Consider the following 19,798-nt stretch of genomic DNA (forward strand, 5'->3'; position numbering starts at 1 on the left):
CTGAACTTTTTTGTTTATAAAGTCATGCTATTGAATTATATTATTGTTATTTTTGTTCTTTATATGAATAAATAATTGCAAATTAAACAAAAGTGTTTTGTGTCAGTATGTACAGCAGGATGAGAGGATATAGGAAGAACTAACTCATCTGATTTATAGCTGTTTATCACAGTATTTTACTGATCCTATGAAGTGCCTCTGCAAAAATTGTTTTGTGCATTTTCTGAACACTGCACACCTTATTTAATTCTTTTGTTTTCTTTTCAAACATATTCCTCATATACCACATATCTTCTCTCAGTGTCCACTACGTGCCAGGGGAAAGCTAGATAAAAACACTCAGGTCTGTGGGGACACATTCTCATCGGGTTTAGATGTCAAAATTGGTGTGACTGTTTCAGTTGCTCAGTAGTTCAGTGGAAGACACAAGAAATCAATTCATAAACTAAAATATACTGAGAGAAGATGCTATGTTTATTGTGAGAGCCACACAGTTGTTCAGTCAGCTTTGGTTTTTGCCAGCCTTGGAAAAAACAACTACATGAAAGTTTGGATGTGTTTGGTTGACTTTTAAGCTTTCTGGGTGTTCAAGTCATTAGGTTTGTTCTACACACTGTCAAACAAGCCTGGAAGCTTTTGGCTTTATTTAATATGCATTCAAAAATAAATGTTTAGATAAAGAAAAGCCCTAAACATTTTTCTTCGTTAAAAAAGGGCTAACATTACAATTCAATTGAACACCAAATCACAACAGTCGCCTCAAGGCGCTTTGTATTGTGGGTAAAGACCCTACAATAATACAGAGAAAACCCAACAGGCAAAACGACCCCCCTATGAGCAGCACTTGGTGACAGTGGGAAGGAAAAACTCCCTTTGAACAGGAAGAAACCTCCAGCAGAACCAGGCTCAGGGAGGGGCAGTCATCTGCTGCGACCGGCTGAGGCTGAGGGGAGAGAGACAGAACAAAAGACATGCTGTGGGAGAGAGATAGAGATTAATAATAACTAAAGATTAAATACAGAGTGGTGTATAAACAGAGAGAGCGTGAAAAAGAAATGCTCAGTGCATCATGGGAAATGTTTGATTGTTGTTGTTTTTTTTTTCCTCATTAGCATACTCAATAATGTCAGGTCGCACATCTTTAACATGACAATTGCGATATTATCGTTGACAATATATATCGCACACCCCTATTGGCAGGTGATTTGAAATGTTTCAAACAGCTCGACAAACTGTGCAGTTTGGACCACAGTGTGTCTGTGAGCTAAAATGTAACAATTGTTCAAAGGTTACATGGAAATACTACGCACTTTAGTGCAGGCTAAAGTAGTTAGTTTGAAGTATTGTGGTGAGATGTATGGTGATGCAGTGTGTTGGACTGGTGCAGAGCAGGCTGTGGTGTTAATGGCCAATGTTAGCAGGCGTTAGTTTAAATTTAAGGACTGGACTGGTACTTAATGCTTGAGTGTTTGAGCTGATCTGTCTACTTACACCGTGTTGAATTCAATTATATCCCCAAAGAGCAGTAAACCAAAGTGCAGCAGCAGATGTCAGCTGATCAGTGCGTAAAATTCTTCCCATGCTGCATCACAAGATATTAGGTTTACCCCATCTGCCAAATCTCATGTTAACCCCAGGACATAGTGTATCTGCTCCTGTTAACGTTCGTGTCTAAGACACTTTTAAATGGTGAAAGATTTTAAAATTATTTTGTTTATTTTATTTTTATCATTTCTTTATTTATGCTTTCTGTCTTTTATTTGTATTTTTGTGGCATGCCTATTTTATTCAACAGTGGCAGTAGACAGACGGGAAACACAGCAGAGAGAGGGGATGATCTGCAGCAAAAGGCCCAAACTGGAATCGAACCTTGGCCAGTGTGACATGTGGTGCATGTACTACCAGGTGAGGCCCAACTGTTTATGGATTTGAGTGTGAAATGTATTAGAATGTAATTTGCTACATGTGCTTTGAACAGAGTGAAAGTGTTGATACCTCTCTAACTTAGGAGGATGTTGGTCCTGTCAGTGCTCTCTTCTGACCTGCCAGTGGTTCAGATGGACTTTATCAACCACTTTGCTGTCCTACCAGTCTACCTGTCTGATCAGAGACCAGGCTTGTCAAGGATAAATAGAGGTAAGTGGTTGCACAGTTCAGTGTGTGTTGATTTATCAACAGAACGCTTTAGATGAATCTGCTTTTGTAAGCACTGTGTAGCCATTTCATGTTCAATTTCTGCATTTGTTGATGTTTAGCACTGCAGAAATCCAGGACCTAAATGATATGATTTATATGTTATTTTCTTTGTAATTAACCGTGGGCAGTTGGTTGTAAAATCTTAGCCACTGTTGTTCCATATTTTTTTCTGGGTGAAGTTCTGGTAACAACAGCTGCCACTGTTTGAATGTAATCTTGATTTTTACAATAAAATGCTGTTATGTATCACACAGTTGTATTCTGTTTTTCATCAATGACTGTAATTAGGTTTAGGTTTTGAAGAGTTGCCAGTGTAAGCACTGTCTTACTTGACACTTGTACCCTATCGTCATGTTTCAGTCGAGTTTTACGGCAGGTGCACTCCCAGAAAAGGGAGTTCTGTGGGCCCCTTCACAGCTTTACAGCCGAAGGGGGGGGGGGATTAAAAACCTGGCTACGTGTGGGACTGGTGATCTTATCTTAACAGATGTTTGAGTAGAAAAGGTCATCACTGGTGACATCTGTTTGAACTGTTGTGACCTTTGAGCTAGACCGGTGAGGTGCAGCTTTAAGCATGTGTCCTAAAGTGGGTGAAGGGTGCCTGAAAAGTTGATGGGGTGAGGATTAAATATCAAAGGAAAACAACTTATGCATATTAATTTGGGGTGGAGGAAAATCCCCCAGACAGGGTATAATTGCCCTGTTTTTCGCGGTTGAAGCAGCTTCTTTTTTCTGCGCTGCTTCTATTTTTGCTGGACTAACCGCTTAAGGCTGTACACTCCCGGGAGGTGCTTGCTTGCTTTCTTGCTTTTTGTAACAATTTGTGGAAATCAATCCTTGTACTGAATCCTGCTCGATTCCAGTGGATTATTTCAGGAAAATGGATTATTTTGATTCCAGTGGATTATTTCAAAAAAGTGGATTTAATTGTGAAAAATTTCCAGCCGGAGCCGGGGCCACCCTGAGGATAAAAAGGTAAAAGGGGAACCACAACGACAAGTCATGCTACAGTGAGAAAGATTATGTCTCCTCCCCATCCTGGCCACATAGAGCAATCTGCATGGCCAGGATGGGGAGGAGAGAGAGACAGAAGCAGCAGGGGAGTGAAGGAAGGAGTGTAAATAAGCTGCACACTAGACATACCATAAATATAACAATTTAAATAGAAACATAGCATCAAGTAGCATATCACAGCATTAATCTTCACAACAGGGTGAAGGTGTTGAAATAACGCTGCACAGCAGTCAGAAATAAGACTGCATAGTAGAGAAACAACAAAATCACATACCAGTGATTTACTGGAAAAGAATGCGTGTGTTGGTCTGATGTTTTGTGTCTACAGGACCCAGATGAGGCCGTTAACAGGTGACAGTGAAGGGCACAGAAGAAGGAACTGATAAGCGTGCTGCATGTGCAAGGCAACATCTTGCATCTTTCAATAACTGTGTGACTGTGTCTAAGTCTATGTGTAAAAGTTGTACCGACTGACTGCATTAGGCAGCTCCGACAGTTCTGAACCAGAGTACTCTGGAAAACTGTTTGAAATGGCTTTATTAAATTTAATAATTGGACTCCTTATTCCGTTGTTTGGTGTCATTCCTGTTTGATAAACGAAATATTCAATAAACAGATGATCTCTTCCTCTGTTAATGAAGCATTTTTCAGTCACTCATGTCAGATATCTGAGTATGCACTGACTCCAGACTAATGTTGTAGCATCTTGAGTAGGACAAAATTTAAACACCTTCTCCTGTTACATATTCTGTTCTTCAGTGTGAGTTACCATCAAGTATGAAAAGAATTTGTGTGGTCACGGTTTAATAATATTGCCATTTAAAGAACTTGTTTAAGAGAAGTAGAGGACTGTGCTTTTATACTGGAGCAAGAGAAAAAGGGAAAATGCATTAAAATAAAAATACCTTTCTGAAGCTTTTTGATTTTAACAGCCAGACAGACGATCACCACAATGAAGAAAACAGTCAGTGTGCCCAGGACCACACCCATCACCTTTGGTAGTCCATTAAACACATCTACAAGAAAGGACAACTAAATCAAACAGTGACAAAATGTACAGCAGTTTGTTTATGACCCATGTTTCTATGACATGCAACAAAATCAAAGGAAGAGCATATTCTTACCTTGGACCTCAACATATGTTGCATCAACAATAACCGGATCGTTGCTTAACTTGAATCCACAGAAATACAGTCCAGAGTCCAGTAAATCCACTTGCTTGATTTTGAGAAAGACAGTGGATATGTTGGTGCTCATTTCAAAGTTTCCATTTTCAAATCCAGTACAGAATGAAGCCTGTTCATGAGGCTGGAACATAGAGGCGATACAGTGGACTTTGGATTTCTTGGTCACTCTGAACCAGAATATCTGTGTGGGAGAACTGGAAAAGTTGGAGCACAGCAGTAAGATTTCTTCTCCAGAGTGAACCTCCAGCGTCTGAGAATCAGAAAGAGAGACGGAGATCCAACCTGAAACAAACAAACACGAGACTAATGAATTAACAGAATCATAACAATAACATTATAAAAATGTTCTGTGTAAATGAGTTCCACTTACTGAAGCTGAGGAGAAGTAAAACTCTTACAAAAGTGAAGTTCCGCATTGTGCACACAATTGAGTCCCTGAAATGGTGCCCTTCAACATTAAGTGGTAACAATAAGTGGTTTTGAGGAGGCGTGCTCTCAGCATATAGCTATTATCGGTACACTACTAAAAGAAACCCTAACCCCAAATAACAAGGCCAAATGTCAGCATCGTTTACATCTCTAGATCATAGCTTCACATTAACATGCATTAACAAAACACAACATGTGCATGCGCCTTAATATGTCATATATAAGATCCTGTGCAAATGCTTGGAAATTTGCATTGCTGGACAAAACTCCCGACCCACCCCGAAATTTCTTTATATTTTGCATTCAATGAACCGACCTTTCTTGTGTTTTTTTAAATGGTCTTGAGCAGCAGTTCTCCAGGCTTTTAAAGTTTCTTTTCAAAGTTTCTTTGCCTGCTTTTTTCACTCATTTTCACTCATTTTCAGTCAGTCCATGTACCTGACCATTTTCAGAGGAATGCCTATTTGTTTGCCAAGCCACTTAACACCTACTTAGAAATTATTCAAACATTAAAAAGGTTACCTAACTCAAGGGATGAGCCAGTGTTGTCTCATGCAACATAGATGTAACAGAAAACTAGCCAAGAACCCATTTGACACAGTATCTTTGTTACTTGCAGCCTGTCTCAAAAACACACTGTTTGTTGCCATTTCTTTACTTGAATCTATGAAAAAGGTCAAAGGTAACACAGTTTGACAGCATTTTTGCACAAAACAAGAAGCCAGTATTTCCACTCTTTCCACTCTCCCTCCTCTGCACATGTCCAAACCATCTCAGCCTTGCCTCTCTAACTTTGTTTTCAAACCTCTAAACCTGAGCTGTCCCTCTGATGTACTCATTTTTAATCTTGACCATCCTGGTCACACCCAATGAAAATCTTAACTTTTTCAGCTCTGCCTCTTTGTCAGTGCCACCATCTCCAAACTATACACCATAGCAGGTCTCACTACCATCTTGTTAATCTTCCCCTTTCACTCTTGCAGCTATCCTTCTGTCGCAAATCACCCCTGACACTTGTCTCCAGCCACTCCACCCCGCCTGCACGCTCTTCTTCACCTCTGTTGCTTTGGGTGAATGACCAGGGGTATTTAAACTCATCTACCTTCACAATGGCTACTCTTGCATGTTTTCTACCTAGCTTGCTCTCATTCAAATACATGTATTCTGTCTTGCTTCTAGTGACTTTCATTCCTCTTCTCTCCATGGAAGTCTTCCACCTCTACAGTTTCTTGTCCAACTGCTCCCTACTCTCACAGTACTGTTTGAAAACATCACAGTCCACGGAGACTCCTGCTTGACCTCATCAGTCAGCCTGTCCAGCACCACTGCAAACAAGAAGGGGCTCAGAACCAATCCCTGATGTAATCCCATGCGGTAGGTGTACAGTAGGAGTGTATGTCCTCATACATGTCCTGCACCAGCCTCACATACTCATGACTTCCTGATACAGTACCACAGTCCTTCTCTTAGCACCCTATCATACCCCTTCTCTAATTAATAGATCTTATGGAGTGATGAATACAAATTTGAAATTTTTGGCTCAGATTGTGGTCAGTCTGTATGGAGGGGTGAAGGGAGAGGTGCAACAGCCATCTGTAAAACCCAGTGGAAGCTCTGTCATGGTTTGGGGCTGCATTTCAGCCTGTGATGTTGTCAAAACTGATGGAATTCTGGACATGGAAAATTTTGATCCAACATGCAATACCAGCTGGAAAACATTTGATTGGCAGCTACTGCATTCTCCCGCATGGTAATGATCCCAAACATGCTGCTAATGCAGTGAAAGCATGCCTGGTTGAAAAAACACACAACAGAACACTATCACTTACAGACTGGCCTCCCCAGTCTGCACTGGTGAAGCAGTGGGGATCATCTTGTAAGAGAACAGAAGGCAGCCAACATCCAAAGAAGAGCTTTTGAATGTTCTTCAAGAAGCCTGGAGGAATATTCCTGCACACTACACAAATAAATTACAAGGGAGCACCGATTGGACAGGACTGTTTGGAGGGATGAGCAGATAACCCGTAAGCTGGAGAGGGAAGGGCGTCTCACTAAATTAAAAACTAAAGAGTCAGAGCTCTGTAGAGCCGAGTATTCCTTTCACTTTAACTCGTAGTGACTTCGTGGATTTCTTTACAAATAAAATTTTAGACATTAGAGGAAAAAAAAATTATTCATAAAAAATTGTTCCTCCAAACCAGCAACATGTTTATTAGATCCCAGTCCTACTAGACTGTTCAAAGAAGTCTTTCCAATTATTGATGCTTCGATCTTAAAAATGATCAATCTGTCTTTATTAGTTGGCTATGTACCACAGGCCTTCAAGGTGGCTGTAATTAAACCGCTACTTAAAAAGCCACCACTTGACCCAGCTGTCTTAGCTAATTGTAGACCAATCTCCAACCTTCCTTGTCTCTCAAAAATCCTTGAAAGAGTAGTTGTAAAACAGCTAACTGATCATCTGCAGAGGAACGGTTTATTTGAAGAGTTTCAATCAGGTTTCAGAATTCATCACAGTACAGAAACAGCATTAGTGAAGGTTACAAATGATCTTCTCACAGCCTCTGACAGTGGACTCATCTCTGTACTTGTCCTGTTGGACCTCAGTGCAGCTTTTGAAACTGTTGACCATAACATTTTATTACAGAGATTAGAGCATACTATAGGTATTAAAGGTACTGCACTGCAGTGGTTTGAATCATATTTATCTAACAGACTCCAATTTGTTCATGTAAATGGGGAGGCTTCTTCATGCACTAAGTTTAAAATTAAGTACTCAAAAGTAAGTAAGTATTGAGTATTTTTAACAAGTTTAATTTTTAAAATAGTTTTAAGCCTTATAAGATCCAGTCATCACTAAAGCATGTGTCACACAAAAGAGAGCCAATAAAACAAAAACACACTGAATGGTCATTATTGTGTGTTGACGTCAACAGAAACATTTCATACTGGTCTGTCTTTATGCTCGAGTAAGCAGAGTAACTCAGTTTTCATTGCTTTAGGATTAATATTGACTCAATTGACTCTACTTCAGAAAGTCTTAAAGCCGTCTGAAGGCGGCGCTGTGACCCACAGTTTCCCACCCCGTTATAGAGCTTCCGGAACCTGAAGAATAAACTACCGGTTTATTTAAAGTAGACCCGCAGTACAGAAAAAAAAGAAAAGAAAGACATGCTCCACAGAAACTGGCCATGATAACGGTGTGACGTGAATCTGTCCTCTGAAGGTAAGCTTGCTCAGAGGCTGTAGTGATACAAATGCGCCTTGTTTCTTTTCACCGTAAATTACTCGGTTAGCTTTTCTTAGCCGAGCCACCGCACAGCTGTAGGGTTAGCTCGCTAGTAGCCTGCTTGTGATGTTAGCTTGTGATATTATTGAGGTTCAAATTGACTGTAAATTCGTACTTTTCGGCATATTTCCGCCTCGATTTAAAAGCTGACTTTAAACGAGATTTAGTCCAGTTCTAGTCTGAGAAATACATCATTTCCAGCATGGCATCCCATCATGATAAAATAGGATAAAATGGGATAAATCATAATCTTCAGTTCAATTCAATCTAATTTTATTTATATAGCATCAAATCACAACAGACGCCTCAAGGTGCTTTATATTGTAAGGTAAATACAAGAATACAGGTGAAAAGCCAAAACGAACCTCTATGAGGAAGCATTTGGCAACAGTGGGACGGAAAAACTCCCTTTTAACAGGAAGAAACCTCCAGCAGGACCAGGCTCAGGGAGGAGCAGTCATCTGCTGTGACCGGTTGAGGGGAGATGGACAGGACAAAAGACATGCTTTGGAAGAGAGCCAGAGACTAATAATAACAAGTGATTAAATGCAGAGTGGAGTATAAACAGAGAGAGCGTGAAAAAGAAATACTCAGTGCATCATGGGGAACCCCTAGTAGCCTAGGCCTAAGGGAGTGTTCAGGATCACTGATCCAGCCCTAACTATAAGCTCTGTCAAAAAGGAAACTTTTAAGCCTAAAAGCCTTTACACACCGGACGTGTAAATTTAGTGTGAATGTTTAGTGCATTAAATATATTTTTCGGACTCATCCGTTCTTAGTGCAGCCGTTCACACCGGCCACGTCATTTCACAGGACAAATTTGCGGCATTTTTTTTCTTCGATCAAGTTTGGTTTTGTGTGTTTTTTTTTTTTTTTGCAAGCGAACAGATTTGACCAATCAGAGCGCTGCATTTACCAACGCGGGAGCTCATAGCTCATATACAGTGATGCGGAAACAATAAAATCATTATTTTACCTCAGACACACAACTAGACGCTGCTCGGGGTCAGTCAGCTCTCTTAAATTATTTCTCTGCCTCCTCAGATGTGATCCCAACTCTGCCAACAAGAGCTCAAACTGCCTCACTGGCATCCTGAAATATGTGCGAAAGCGGCAGCTTCAACTCTGGGATCAAACCATGAAAGTCTCCCTGCTGCCGCTTTCTTATGAGTTGGATGAACCCAGAATCTGTTTCTTCCTTCTCTTGTTTAGAAACACCAGTACCCCATTATTATCATCTCTTGATGTGGACTGCATTTCTTTTCACAGTGCATTTTATGAGGACGATTTATTTGAAAAAACGCAACGCAGCTGGTGTGTATGAAGGTTACACAGCAAGTTTGCATCCAAAAGATTTTGAATTTCGTGTTTTTATGCAGCGCGTCTGGTGTGTAAAGGCCTTTAATCTTAAAAATAGAGAGGGTGTCTGTCTCCTGAATTCAAGCTGGGAGCTGGTTCCACAGAAGAGGCGCCTGAAAGCTGAAGGCTCTGCCTCCCATTCTGCTCTCAACTATCCTAGGGACCACAAGTAAAGCCAGCAGTCTTTGAGCACAGTGATCTATTGGGATGATACAGTACTATAAGGTCTTGAAGATAAGATGGGGCCTGATTATTCAAGACCTTGTATGTGAGAAGAATTTTAAATTAAATTCAGAATTTAACAGGGAGCCAATGAAGAGAAGCCAATCGGGGAGAAATCTGCTCTCTCTTTCTAGTCCCTGTCAGTACTCTAGCTGCAGCATTTTGGATCAGCTGAAATGACAGGAAAGTTCTGTCAGTGACACCACACACAGCTCCATACAGATGCATTTAAACAGTGATATCTACATTAACGTGCATTCAGTGGTTCAGTACAGAGGAGCTTGTTGACAGTGTGACAGCTGCTTGAATGTCCACAGTGTAACAAAGGTGGACCACGGTAGGGTCCTATAATCTAAGCTTGTCAACTGAACAAAATGAAAGGCAGTGCCAGTTAGTTCCTTCATGTGCAGCAGGAGGGAAGGAGTCAGAAACGTAAAGTTTTCTAAAGAAAACATGCCAGTGAGCAGCTGACTCTGACTGTGTGTTACCGTATTAAACAGAACATGGTGAGCTTCTCTCATCTCAGGGTTAATAGCCCGTTTTCACTAAAGCTGCTCTCTGAAGAAACCTCAATACTGAAGATGTTTTTATTGGGTTCTGTTTTCCTGTATTGTCTGTCATTTGTTTTCTATTTGCAGCTATAGAGATGAAAGTAGTTGTCTATTGTGAATAGTATGTCTGAAAGGTATCGTGAGCCTAATGTGACCATGCTACACCATTTTGTCTGCTTTCCTCAGCGTCCTTGTTTGGCCCAACCTGCTGCCCAAACTTGATCCCCTGGCACAAAAATAAACATGATGGAGCCACGCAACCCCAGTATGTCCTCCGTCCCTCAGACAGGCCCAGCGCACACAGACTCCAGCTCGCAGGCTGTAGAGATGGATCCAGTCGAGTACACGCTAAGGAAGCGCCTCCCCCGGAAGCTCCCAAAAAGGCGCAATGACGTCTACGTCAACATGAAGACTGATTTCCGGGCTCAGCTGGCACGCTGTCAGAAACTTCTGGAAGGCGGAGGTCACAGAGAGATCTGTGTGCACGGCTTGGGCCTGGCCATCAACCGGGCCATTAATATTGCCCTTCAGCTGCAGGCTAGCAGTCAGGGGGCACTGCAGTTGGCAGCCAACACCTCCACGGTGGAGCTTGTGGACGACCTGGAGCCTGAAGATCCGGATGATGCCGGAGAACCCATGACGCGTACTCGTAACAACTCAGCCATTCACATAAAGGTGTTCTACCCTGATGCTCAGTGACGAAAAAAGGTTTCCTGTGGATCAGGCTGAGATTCTCAATTAGCCCTCATGTCCTGTTTGTTTCCTCATTAACCAGTAGACCACTAAACATTGTGTTTGTGTGTGGAGATCCGTCGCGACAGACGACTGCAGGATGGAGCAGACAGTGTGTTTTTCATTAGTGAGTTCATGCATGCTTTGGAGCTACAGCTGTGTGCACTATAATTTATACACATGTGGTTGTACCAATTTCTTTATATGTATTTAATGTTTTTGTGTTCAGCTTTTAAAGCAGAGAAAGCAGCAGAGGAATCCAAAGTTTGTATTTCAGGCAGGTGTTGTCCACTAGATGGCAGTAGTTAGCTACAAAAAACATGCCAGGAATTTATTTATTTTTTTCTCTGCAGCCCAACTTCTATGGCTCCATGTCACAATAATGTATTGTCAGATTGTTTAGAGCATAGGTTCAGCTGAGGGTCACTGAGACCTAAAATCTGTTCGCTTTGGTTTCACGTCACTGAACTGCTGCTGCTTTTTATTTTGCTCAAAGCTGATGGTTTATTTGAAATCTTTGGCAAAAATAAAAACTTGTTGTGATCCGTCTTTAACCATCGTCTCTACATCCGTGACTGGAAAACTTGATGTGTGTAAAACCAGTAGGCTCTGCTACGGCAGCTTGTACTCGGCATCTAAACAGCACATGCTTACTTGTTTACGCCACTCAAAGGAAAAAAAAATACAAAAATAATGACTGCGATGCACAGACTTCCCCATGTTGTGTTTCCATCCATCCTCTTTATCCGAGAACAACATTTCGTATTTAAATAGGGAATCATACAGTGATGGGACAAAAACACCACAAAAAACAGGAAAGAAAACATACAAACATCCTCAAAAACATCTTGCACTTGCACGACAAGATATAAAAATAAGGGAAAAAACAAGGAAGAACACTTAACTAATCTGAAACAGTTGAGCATCCATTTTCCAGAAAGCCTCTAGTTCCCAGGGCTCACTGATTGCCCGGCTGAGGTTTGATGACGAACAATGGAGGGAGGGAGAAGACGGTGTAGCGCCAGCTTCTGGAAAACTATTTGCAATTACAGCCCCACAGGATGTAAATTGTAAATTTTTCCAGTCTGGCTATCAGTGTGTAGAGACTGGTTGAGTGTAGGTCAGGCAATAAACAACAACACAGAGTGACGAAGCAGCTTCACAGTTCTCATGTAACTCCCCTCACTGACCTTTCTCTCCCAAACTCACTGGACCCGAGCATCAGCTTTGTAAGCCTTTGTTGTTTGGAAAGAACATGCAGTGTCAAACAGCCAGTCAGGTACATACAATCATCATAAAATTTAAAAAAATGAAAGAGCAGCATGCCATTGCAAATGATGTGAGCCAACACCTTTGCAAATGTGTTCAGTGTTACACAAGAAAACATAAAGAGCCCAACTACCATGTTAGACCTGACACTATTGCCAAAGATGGAGCTTAAAGTAGAAAAATCTGTATAAATAGTAATTAAACTCAAAAATACATTAAAATTTTAAAACATCTGAAAAAGAAAAAAAAATAAAATCAGAGACTGTTTCTGTGAGGCAGAGTTGAAAAACATTAAAAGCATGAGAGTGAGGCCTCATCAGTTTCTGCCTCTACTACTGAAAATTGATGCCCAGGTGTAATCAGTATTTACTGGGTGTTTCCCTCTATAGAGATGAGTGTAAGGATCAAACTCACTGAAAACAGACACAAACAGACTTACATGCACATTGAAACAGTCAGTCTTAACTCATCCACACTAAAGTACATTCACACACAAAGTGCAAGAGAGTGCCAGTAAAACAGCTATCAGAGCAGTGCTTCCCAAAAGCATCACTTTGGTCTTTGTCACCATGTCCACGAGTCACATCTACTTTCCAAGGTGCGTTCATCTCCTGTCCATCCAAAGCGTTAGTGAGACAGTCCTTTCCTTTCAGCTCTTCCTCTGTATGTGAGGACTACTGTGTCTTAATCATTCCACACCGCTTCCAGCAGCGTGCAGGTTAACCAGTGTCACATTTCTCCTCTTGCCTTTGGAAACACAAATTAGCTTCGCCCAGTGTAGGGCGATCTGGTTGATCAGCTGACATCTGGCTGGCAAGCCTGCGCATCCGAAAGAAGGAGGTGCACTTTGCCTCGCAGGAAATTGACGTGGACCTGAAGCAGATCTGTCGCTGAGGACACCCTCCATGTTCCCTCGAGGCCTGTTGCATTTGCCGGGGGGGTAAATTCCTGAAAGAATACAAAGAAACATGATCTGAACCCTGAGTCATGACATAGGCTGCTCATGCAGCACGAGTTTATCTGTCCTTCAAGCTTCAGTTTGGACCTGATTCATTTCAAAGGTTGTGTTGTCACAGCTCATGGCATTTGTAACATAAATTTCAGAATGTCCCATGACAGTTCTGTTTGTCTATTGCCAAAGAAAGAGCCACTATCTCACTTCAAAACACTACAGCTGAACTCGAGAGAGAATTTTATCTTAGAAAGCAATGACACTGACTCTGTTCACCAAGTTCATTTTTGGCCTCAAATACCGAATTTAGATATACGCCTAATTGATTAAATACTTCAATAAACTACGTGCATATCCACTTACCCAACAGTCCAAACAGATTTACTAACAGTCTGCACCAGCCCCCAAAACTGCTTTTGGCATCAAAAAGTTTCTGTTTAACCAAAGAGGTGCAGTGTCAGTTTTGTCACTGAACACCCCGGGGCAAATTAGCACGATGATGCATTTGCAAAAATGGCCCCCAGGAGAGGAAAGTTCTAACATTCAGCTGATCTCCATTTAGAAATGTAACTAAAAGCCTGAAACATGGTTCAGGGGAGTCCTTTCTGCCTGGTTTCAGTAAAATACTAGTATTATTATTACTGAAGAGCAGAAAGGAATTCAGCTCTGAACATGTAAGATGAGGAGTCAATGAAGAATTACAGAACAAAGTTTTGGTACTGCATTCACAGCTTTGAGCCATCAAAGTGCCAATTACTCACTCGTTCTAATAGTATCTACCTTTCATTCCAAACAAACACTCCAGTGATCACACACCCCATTAACTGTCACAACAAAAACAACACATGCTCTTTTCACTGTTAAATTTAGCATTAAGCCGAATGCCACAAACCTCAGTAAATCATGTTTGCATATTATCCAAAAATGATGTGCACTGAGAGTGAAACTCCTACAAATACATATGCAGTAAGGCCAGCTGCAACACCACCTGCTGTGCCACACCTTTCAGCCCAGCACTCGCACCGCACCTATTTATTAAATCCCAACAGCAGCTTTTTAATACCAAACGAGGGTTTTGCTTGGGTTTAGACCATTGTGGAAACCACAACTCGTATTGACAGTAGTTTGGTTTTCTTCTTCCCTCAAATCTGAAAATTCTGCCAAAATGATTTCAAAACCATACTGCAGATTTTGGCACCTGATCATGGCCATTTATCTGTGTACATAGTGATGTTTGCTGGGCAGCTGCTGACTCATTATTCTTGAACTGGTGCCTGTGATGCTGCTCTGACTCACCTGGATGTTGAGGCTACGCAGCACAGCGTTGATGCTGAGCAGGTTCCTGACGCTGTTGTCTACATGACTGTGCATTGCTGTGTCGGTGACTGACGTCTGTAGCGAGCTGAGGGCCTGTTCTAACAGCCATAAGCCAGTCTGCACCTCCTGGGCTTGCTCCAGTGCCTTCCCAAAAAAAATAAACAGAGGGCAGGACTTAAAGACTGTCCTGGGACAAAGAAAGCCGGTAATAACACCTGATATTAGAAATTAAATAGAGGTACAGCTCCCCCCACAGCTCTATTGCACTTAGTAGCTAAATCTGCTGCTTAACATCCAGCTCTCTTCAGTGGTTACTTACATTTTTCTTCTCCCACACGTCAAAATCCACTGTAGTTTGGGGGACAGTGACAGACTGTGACAGGCCACATCCTTCTCTACATGACTTCTACAAAGACAGAGAGAGAGAGTAATGACTTCAGCAGACAAAGGGTCTTCAGGGTACAACCTGAAGCAACCTTCAGCTGCTCTCAGGTTTAAGTGCATGCATACATTTTCCTCTCACCATAGCAACTTCTGCGTCTCGTGCCTCCTGTATGAAATGGTTCAGGACCCTCAGGTCACAAATTGGCCTCAGTGGGGATGGTAAGCCTGGCTGGGTCCAGTCCAACACTAACAACAGCAAGGCAAGCAGTCCTGCTTATCAGACACAACAGACACACAAACACATTTCATCAAAGAGGGGTGGTGGTTTGATACCACTTGGCATATCCAATACCAGCTCATGTTTGCTTTTCATTAACAACTAAGCTGCTAATATCTGAGTTTTCCAAGTATCAGCTGTGTTAGTGAGGGATGTCCCTTTATGACATGTTGCTCAAAGTCTAGTTAAGCATTTACATGATTGATTGGGCTTTTAAGTCCCTCCCATTCATACGTGACCTCTTGTTCAATATGACACCTCAAGAGATGTACGCACCAAATATCAAACATTTTATGTAAACATGTACAAGGTCCTTCACACGCTGATGTTGCAGGTCACCCCTGTGGGAAACAGCTGTGAACTTGGTCATTTTCCATTTGTTTCACTTTGTCTGCTTGTTTGCAGGTCAAGCTCTGAACATTCTTCCCCTGACATGTCTCACTCTAACACAGTATTTTATTTAAGGAAACAGCGCCTTCTAAACAGTATAAGCAGTCACACAAAAGGATAAACCCAGACCTATACAAAATATAAAGCAAGCTACTGCATACAAGACAACCCATAAGGTCCAGGCACCAATGCCAGTGGCTGGAGAATGTGGAAAACCTTACAAAGAAGCAAGCAGAGGGAATGTTTTACAGTGTATTATAATAACACTTTTCCCACAGGTCTGAAATACAGGCTGAAAACAAATGACAGGGAAAACCAAAGTAAAGTTAGTAAGCTGGTCAGGTGCTGTACCTCGATGCTCCTTAGCACTGGTACTTCAACTGTCTGTAACTCTACCCGAAGGATGGAACATTAATCAACCAAAAGCTATTCCCTCATCTGACGTTTTCATCAGGGTGCTGGAGAGCACTGTCTAACATGTCGGTCCAAACTCTCCCGCAGGAGTTCAACAGGGTTGAGAGCCGGTGTCTGCAAAGGCCACAGCATGAGATCAGCATCACTTTCAGACTCAAACCATCTGCCGAGATTCCTCTGACGGAACGAGTGGAGCTAAACTATGCAAGGAAAATGTCCCCCACAGCCTAACAGAACCAGGTCAGAGCCTCTCGGAGCAGGACTCCAAATTCAGGTTCTTCCCTCCCTCTGTGGTTCTACAACATGCTCCTGCAGAGCCAGGGGACCTTCAGAAATTATTATTTACATTAAAATTTTATTATATATATATATATATATATATATATATATATATATATATATATATATATATATATATAAAATTCATTCTACCAAGTTACTGAAATTTTAATACACTTTAAAGAAAATAAAGAAGGCATCTGCTAAAATATTGAACATAAGGCAATCTACTTATTTGTTGTCACAGAGGACTGTATCACTCAGCCAACAAATGTTTTTCTAGGAAAAGTGTGCATTACTTTAATGTATTACTATTAACTGAGCTGCTCAGTCTTGAGTATTTGATGGAATACAAACACTCAGTTTATCCAGTCTTGATAGCATGATTCAGCATGATTCAGTGCATGAAACCATGTGATGTCCTGCACTGTGAACAGAAACCCACAGACACCATGACAGTGCAGGAGCTGTAACAGGGTATTTCTACAGCTGGGACATTAGTCAGCCATATTCTGATTTGTAGAAGATACTTCTAACTTTTTTTCCTCATGAGGATCAAAGAAACTTTTCACATTCTTAGAAATCGAACCACAATCGGAACTCTAAGAATACACTCTAGGATCTTGTGGGTCATGTGGGAATCAGCTTTGCTCCTCTGTGCCACATGCTGAATGCGCTCTTTCACAGCCGCCTGGATGTGTGACGCAAAAGCATGACAGATGATTTTTTTTTTTTTTTCCCAGGCAGATGGAGCAGATACAGGTCACATTAAGTCCCTGGACTCCCTCGTAACTAGCACAAATTGAAATGGCTTTTGAAATTAGATGAATAATTTTTGAATTGATATGATGAGAAAAATCATCAAGAAGAGCATAATTAGATTAATCTCCATGTCGCCCCTTTTTTCTTCATTAGCAGCTACATGGGAGATTACCAGTGCCACACCTGTTTCTTTAAAACTGCACATCTTACAGAAGCTTTCTATACTTTATACTCTCTATACACTGTGTACAGATTAGTAGTACTGCAGCCTACCTTGTAGGCTTGCAGTGTAGTAAATATGAACACATATGCCAGTGCATGCGTGCAAACACTGTCTTCAGATAGCTCATTTTCACTAAATAAGTATGCACATGCCATTTCCTATGATTAATTCACACAAAATCCATTCGACTGCACTGACCTGTTTATTTTATGTGGCTGTTAAATGGCTCCTCTGGTTTATTGAGATGCTCAAAGTATTGTTTGTAGATCTTGTACTTTATGCATGTGGGCTTTTTTAGCCCCCTGGTAACAATAAGTTTATAAAATTCCTGGAGATCTTTTGGCATCATTATTCAAACAAAACTCAACTTCAGCTCACCACATCGGTCTGAAGTATACTTATCACCAATGACTGATAAAATAACACATACAATAGATACAACAGTTTGAGAGGCAAACTGATGGCAAATGAATGACGTCTTTTTTCGTATGCTCTAGCATTTGTCAGTGTGTGTGTGTGTGACTCAACTTGAGGGTTATCGGCGACCTTTTCAACTACAACACTGCCTACGTGAGAATTCATCAATCTAAAAAGTGCACACACACACACACACACACACACACACACACACACACACACACACACACACACACACACACACACACACACACACTCGACTTTCTCACCATGGTGGTGGAATTTGCGGCCCAGGACTGTGGCCAGACTGAAAGTTAACAGCTTTGTCAGCCAACATGAGCTGCCAAAACCATGTTGCTATTTTAAATCGAAATCAGCAGTCCACAAGTGGCAGTACTTTGGATAATGGCAAACCTCAGGCCAGGTATGTGACAGATGCTTTGGAAAGGTTGCACCTTTAATGTGTGCTACTTTGTCTAACTCACATAAACATGTGCAGAAAGACCTTAGCAATTTAAATAAAGCAGTGGGGTTGCACTGGTGGTTAGATGGCAGAGGGGGCTGATAAGGAGATCCTATTTAAAACACATATCATCGATGGAATGGTTGCTTCTGAATGCTTTGAAATCTTCTACTTTGAACAGGTCTTCTGCATGATAAAATGCAGAGTTGTAAATAGATAGCTATAAGATGACACAGGTCTGACATAATTTCCTGTTCTGCTGGAATCCCTTATAGCTCTCACCCTTTGATAACCCTTTGCTCTTTTCTGCTGACTGAAGTATGCAATGACTGTGCCAGAAACAGCAGATTCCGCTTTCACATTTGAAAGTTTCCAGTATGCTGTGTCACGCTACAGAAACACACTTGAGATGTATTTCCCCAGTGAACAAGACAAAAAAGAAAAAAAAAAAAAAGTGGTCCTCAATACTCAGCATCTCCTATAGAGCAGTGATTTTTACAGTATTAGCTGCTTCATCAGCAGCCTCAAAATAACTTTAGTCACAATGATGCATATTCAGCTCAGCATACATTTGTTCCATCACTTAAAAGCAATTTGTCTCTATTTCCTTTTCAAATTGTAATAGCTTAAATATTCGAGGGCTGCTGTGTATTACAGTCTTATAGCAGAGCTCAATATAAACCTGTGTTATAGGGAATAAAATACAAAGTCTATTTCAATGAATTGCTGCTAAAAATAAAGTTACAATCCTGCAGCACATCTAGTTCGTCCACACAATAGGCAAAAGTAGCAGCTGACCTCCAGAGATGGCTTAAATCCTAATCCCCAGAGCCAATATTCTTCCATACAGGTTATGCTATACACAGAAGTCTAAATGCACCATCCATACATCATCAGCGTGATCAAAAATACCCAGCATAAAGACACGCAGGTCATGCGCACAAAGTAAGACATCAAAACAAAAACAACAAAAAAAATCTCTCATGCGCGCTTACCTCTACCCGTTTTCTGCAACATTCGCAAACAGGTGCGGCATCTTTTAAACACATTGTGAAACAATTAAACATATGCGCAGGCGTCACGCTTCAGGTTCAATTCAAACAGATCCAACATGCCACCAAGCGCGCTGGTCTCCGTGCTACTCCCGACCGCCGTGCAGGTCCGTGTAAAAAAAATAGGTCTGTGCAGTCACCTTCCACACTTTGCATCACCGCTGTGCTTTGGCAAAACCTTTTATTTACCTCCCCCGAGGATATAGTGATAACGTGATAGCCCGCAAGAACGACTACGCGCCTTTCTACGTACCGCTGTGGCATTAAACATCAACCCTGTCCATGCAGTGCCTCATTGCGTAAAGAGTGAAAATAGAGTAACTAGTAAAGGCAGAGTACAGAGGAAAAAAAAAAACATGAAGGCATGCCATAACTCACTGGAAAACTCCATAGCTGCATCAGCATAGCCCCTCACAGGGTCCTCGCGGTTTGGCCCATAGGTCCGTCTATTGCCCATTAATTGGAAACGAAGCTCTTTTGTGGATCTCTTGTGCACTTATCCGGTAGGTGTTTCTAAAAACTGATGCCGTTTGATTTTTTTTATTGATGACTTTGAAAATAAAGTTGCATTGTTTCAGTGATGACAATATAAGCCGCTCCCCCTTAAGGCAAAATGTTTT

General features: G+C 41.4%; 2 protein-coding genes across 2 annotated transcripts; one reads left to right on the top strand and one right to left on the bottom strand.

Moving 5' to 3' along the window:
• Positions 1–7,921: 7,921 nt before the first annotated feature.
• pop7 (POP7 homolog, ribonuclease P/MRP subunit) lies at positions 7,922–11,533 on the top strand. Its single transcript, XM_030722798.1, has 2 exons — positions 7,922–8,052; positions 10,434–11,533. Exon 2 carries the CDS (start codon positions 10,491–10,493, stop codon positions 10,944–10,946), a length of 456 nt encoding a protein of 151 aa, XP_030578658.1. The 5' UTR covers positions 7,922–8,052; positions 10,434–10,490; the 3' UTR covers positions 10,947–11,533.
• Positions 11,527–19,295, bottom strand: epoa (erythropoietin a). Its single transcript, XM_030722797.1, has 5 exons — positions 19,122–19,295; positions 15,041–15,171; positions 14,837–14,923; positions 14,497–14,661; positions 11,527–13,196 (listed from the first exon to the last, which is right to left on the bottom strand). The coding sequence occupies exons 1-5, from the start codon at positions 19,141–19,143 to the stop codon at positions 13,044–13,046; spliced, it is 558 nt and encodes a 185-aa protein (XP_030578657.1). The 5' UTR covers positions 19,144–19,295; the 3' UTR covers positions 11,527–13,043.
• Positions 19,296–19,798: the final 503 nt, after the last annotated feature.

This window comes from Archocentrus centrarchus (assembly GCF_007364275.1).
Source record: "Archocentrus centrarchus isolate MPI-CPG fArcCen1 chromosome 18 unlocalized genomic scaffold, fArcCen1 scaffold_23_ctg1, whole genome shotgun sequence".
Classification (NCBI taxonomy): Eukaryota; Metazoa; Chordata; class Actinopteri; order Cichliformes; family Cichlidae; genus Archocentrus; species Archocentrus centrarchus.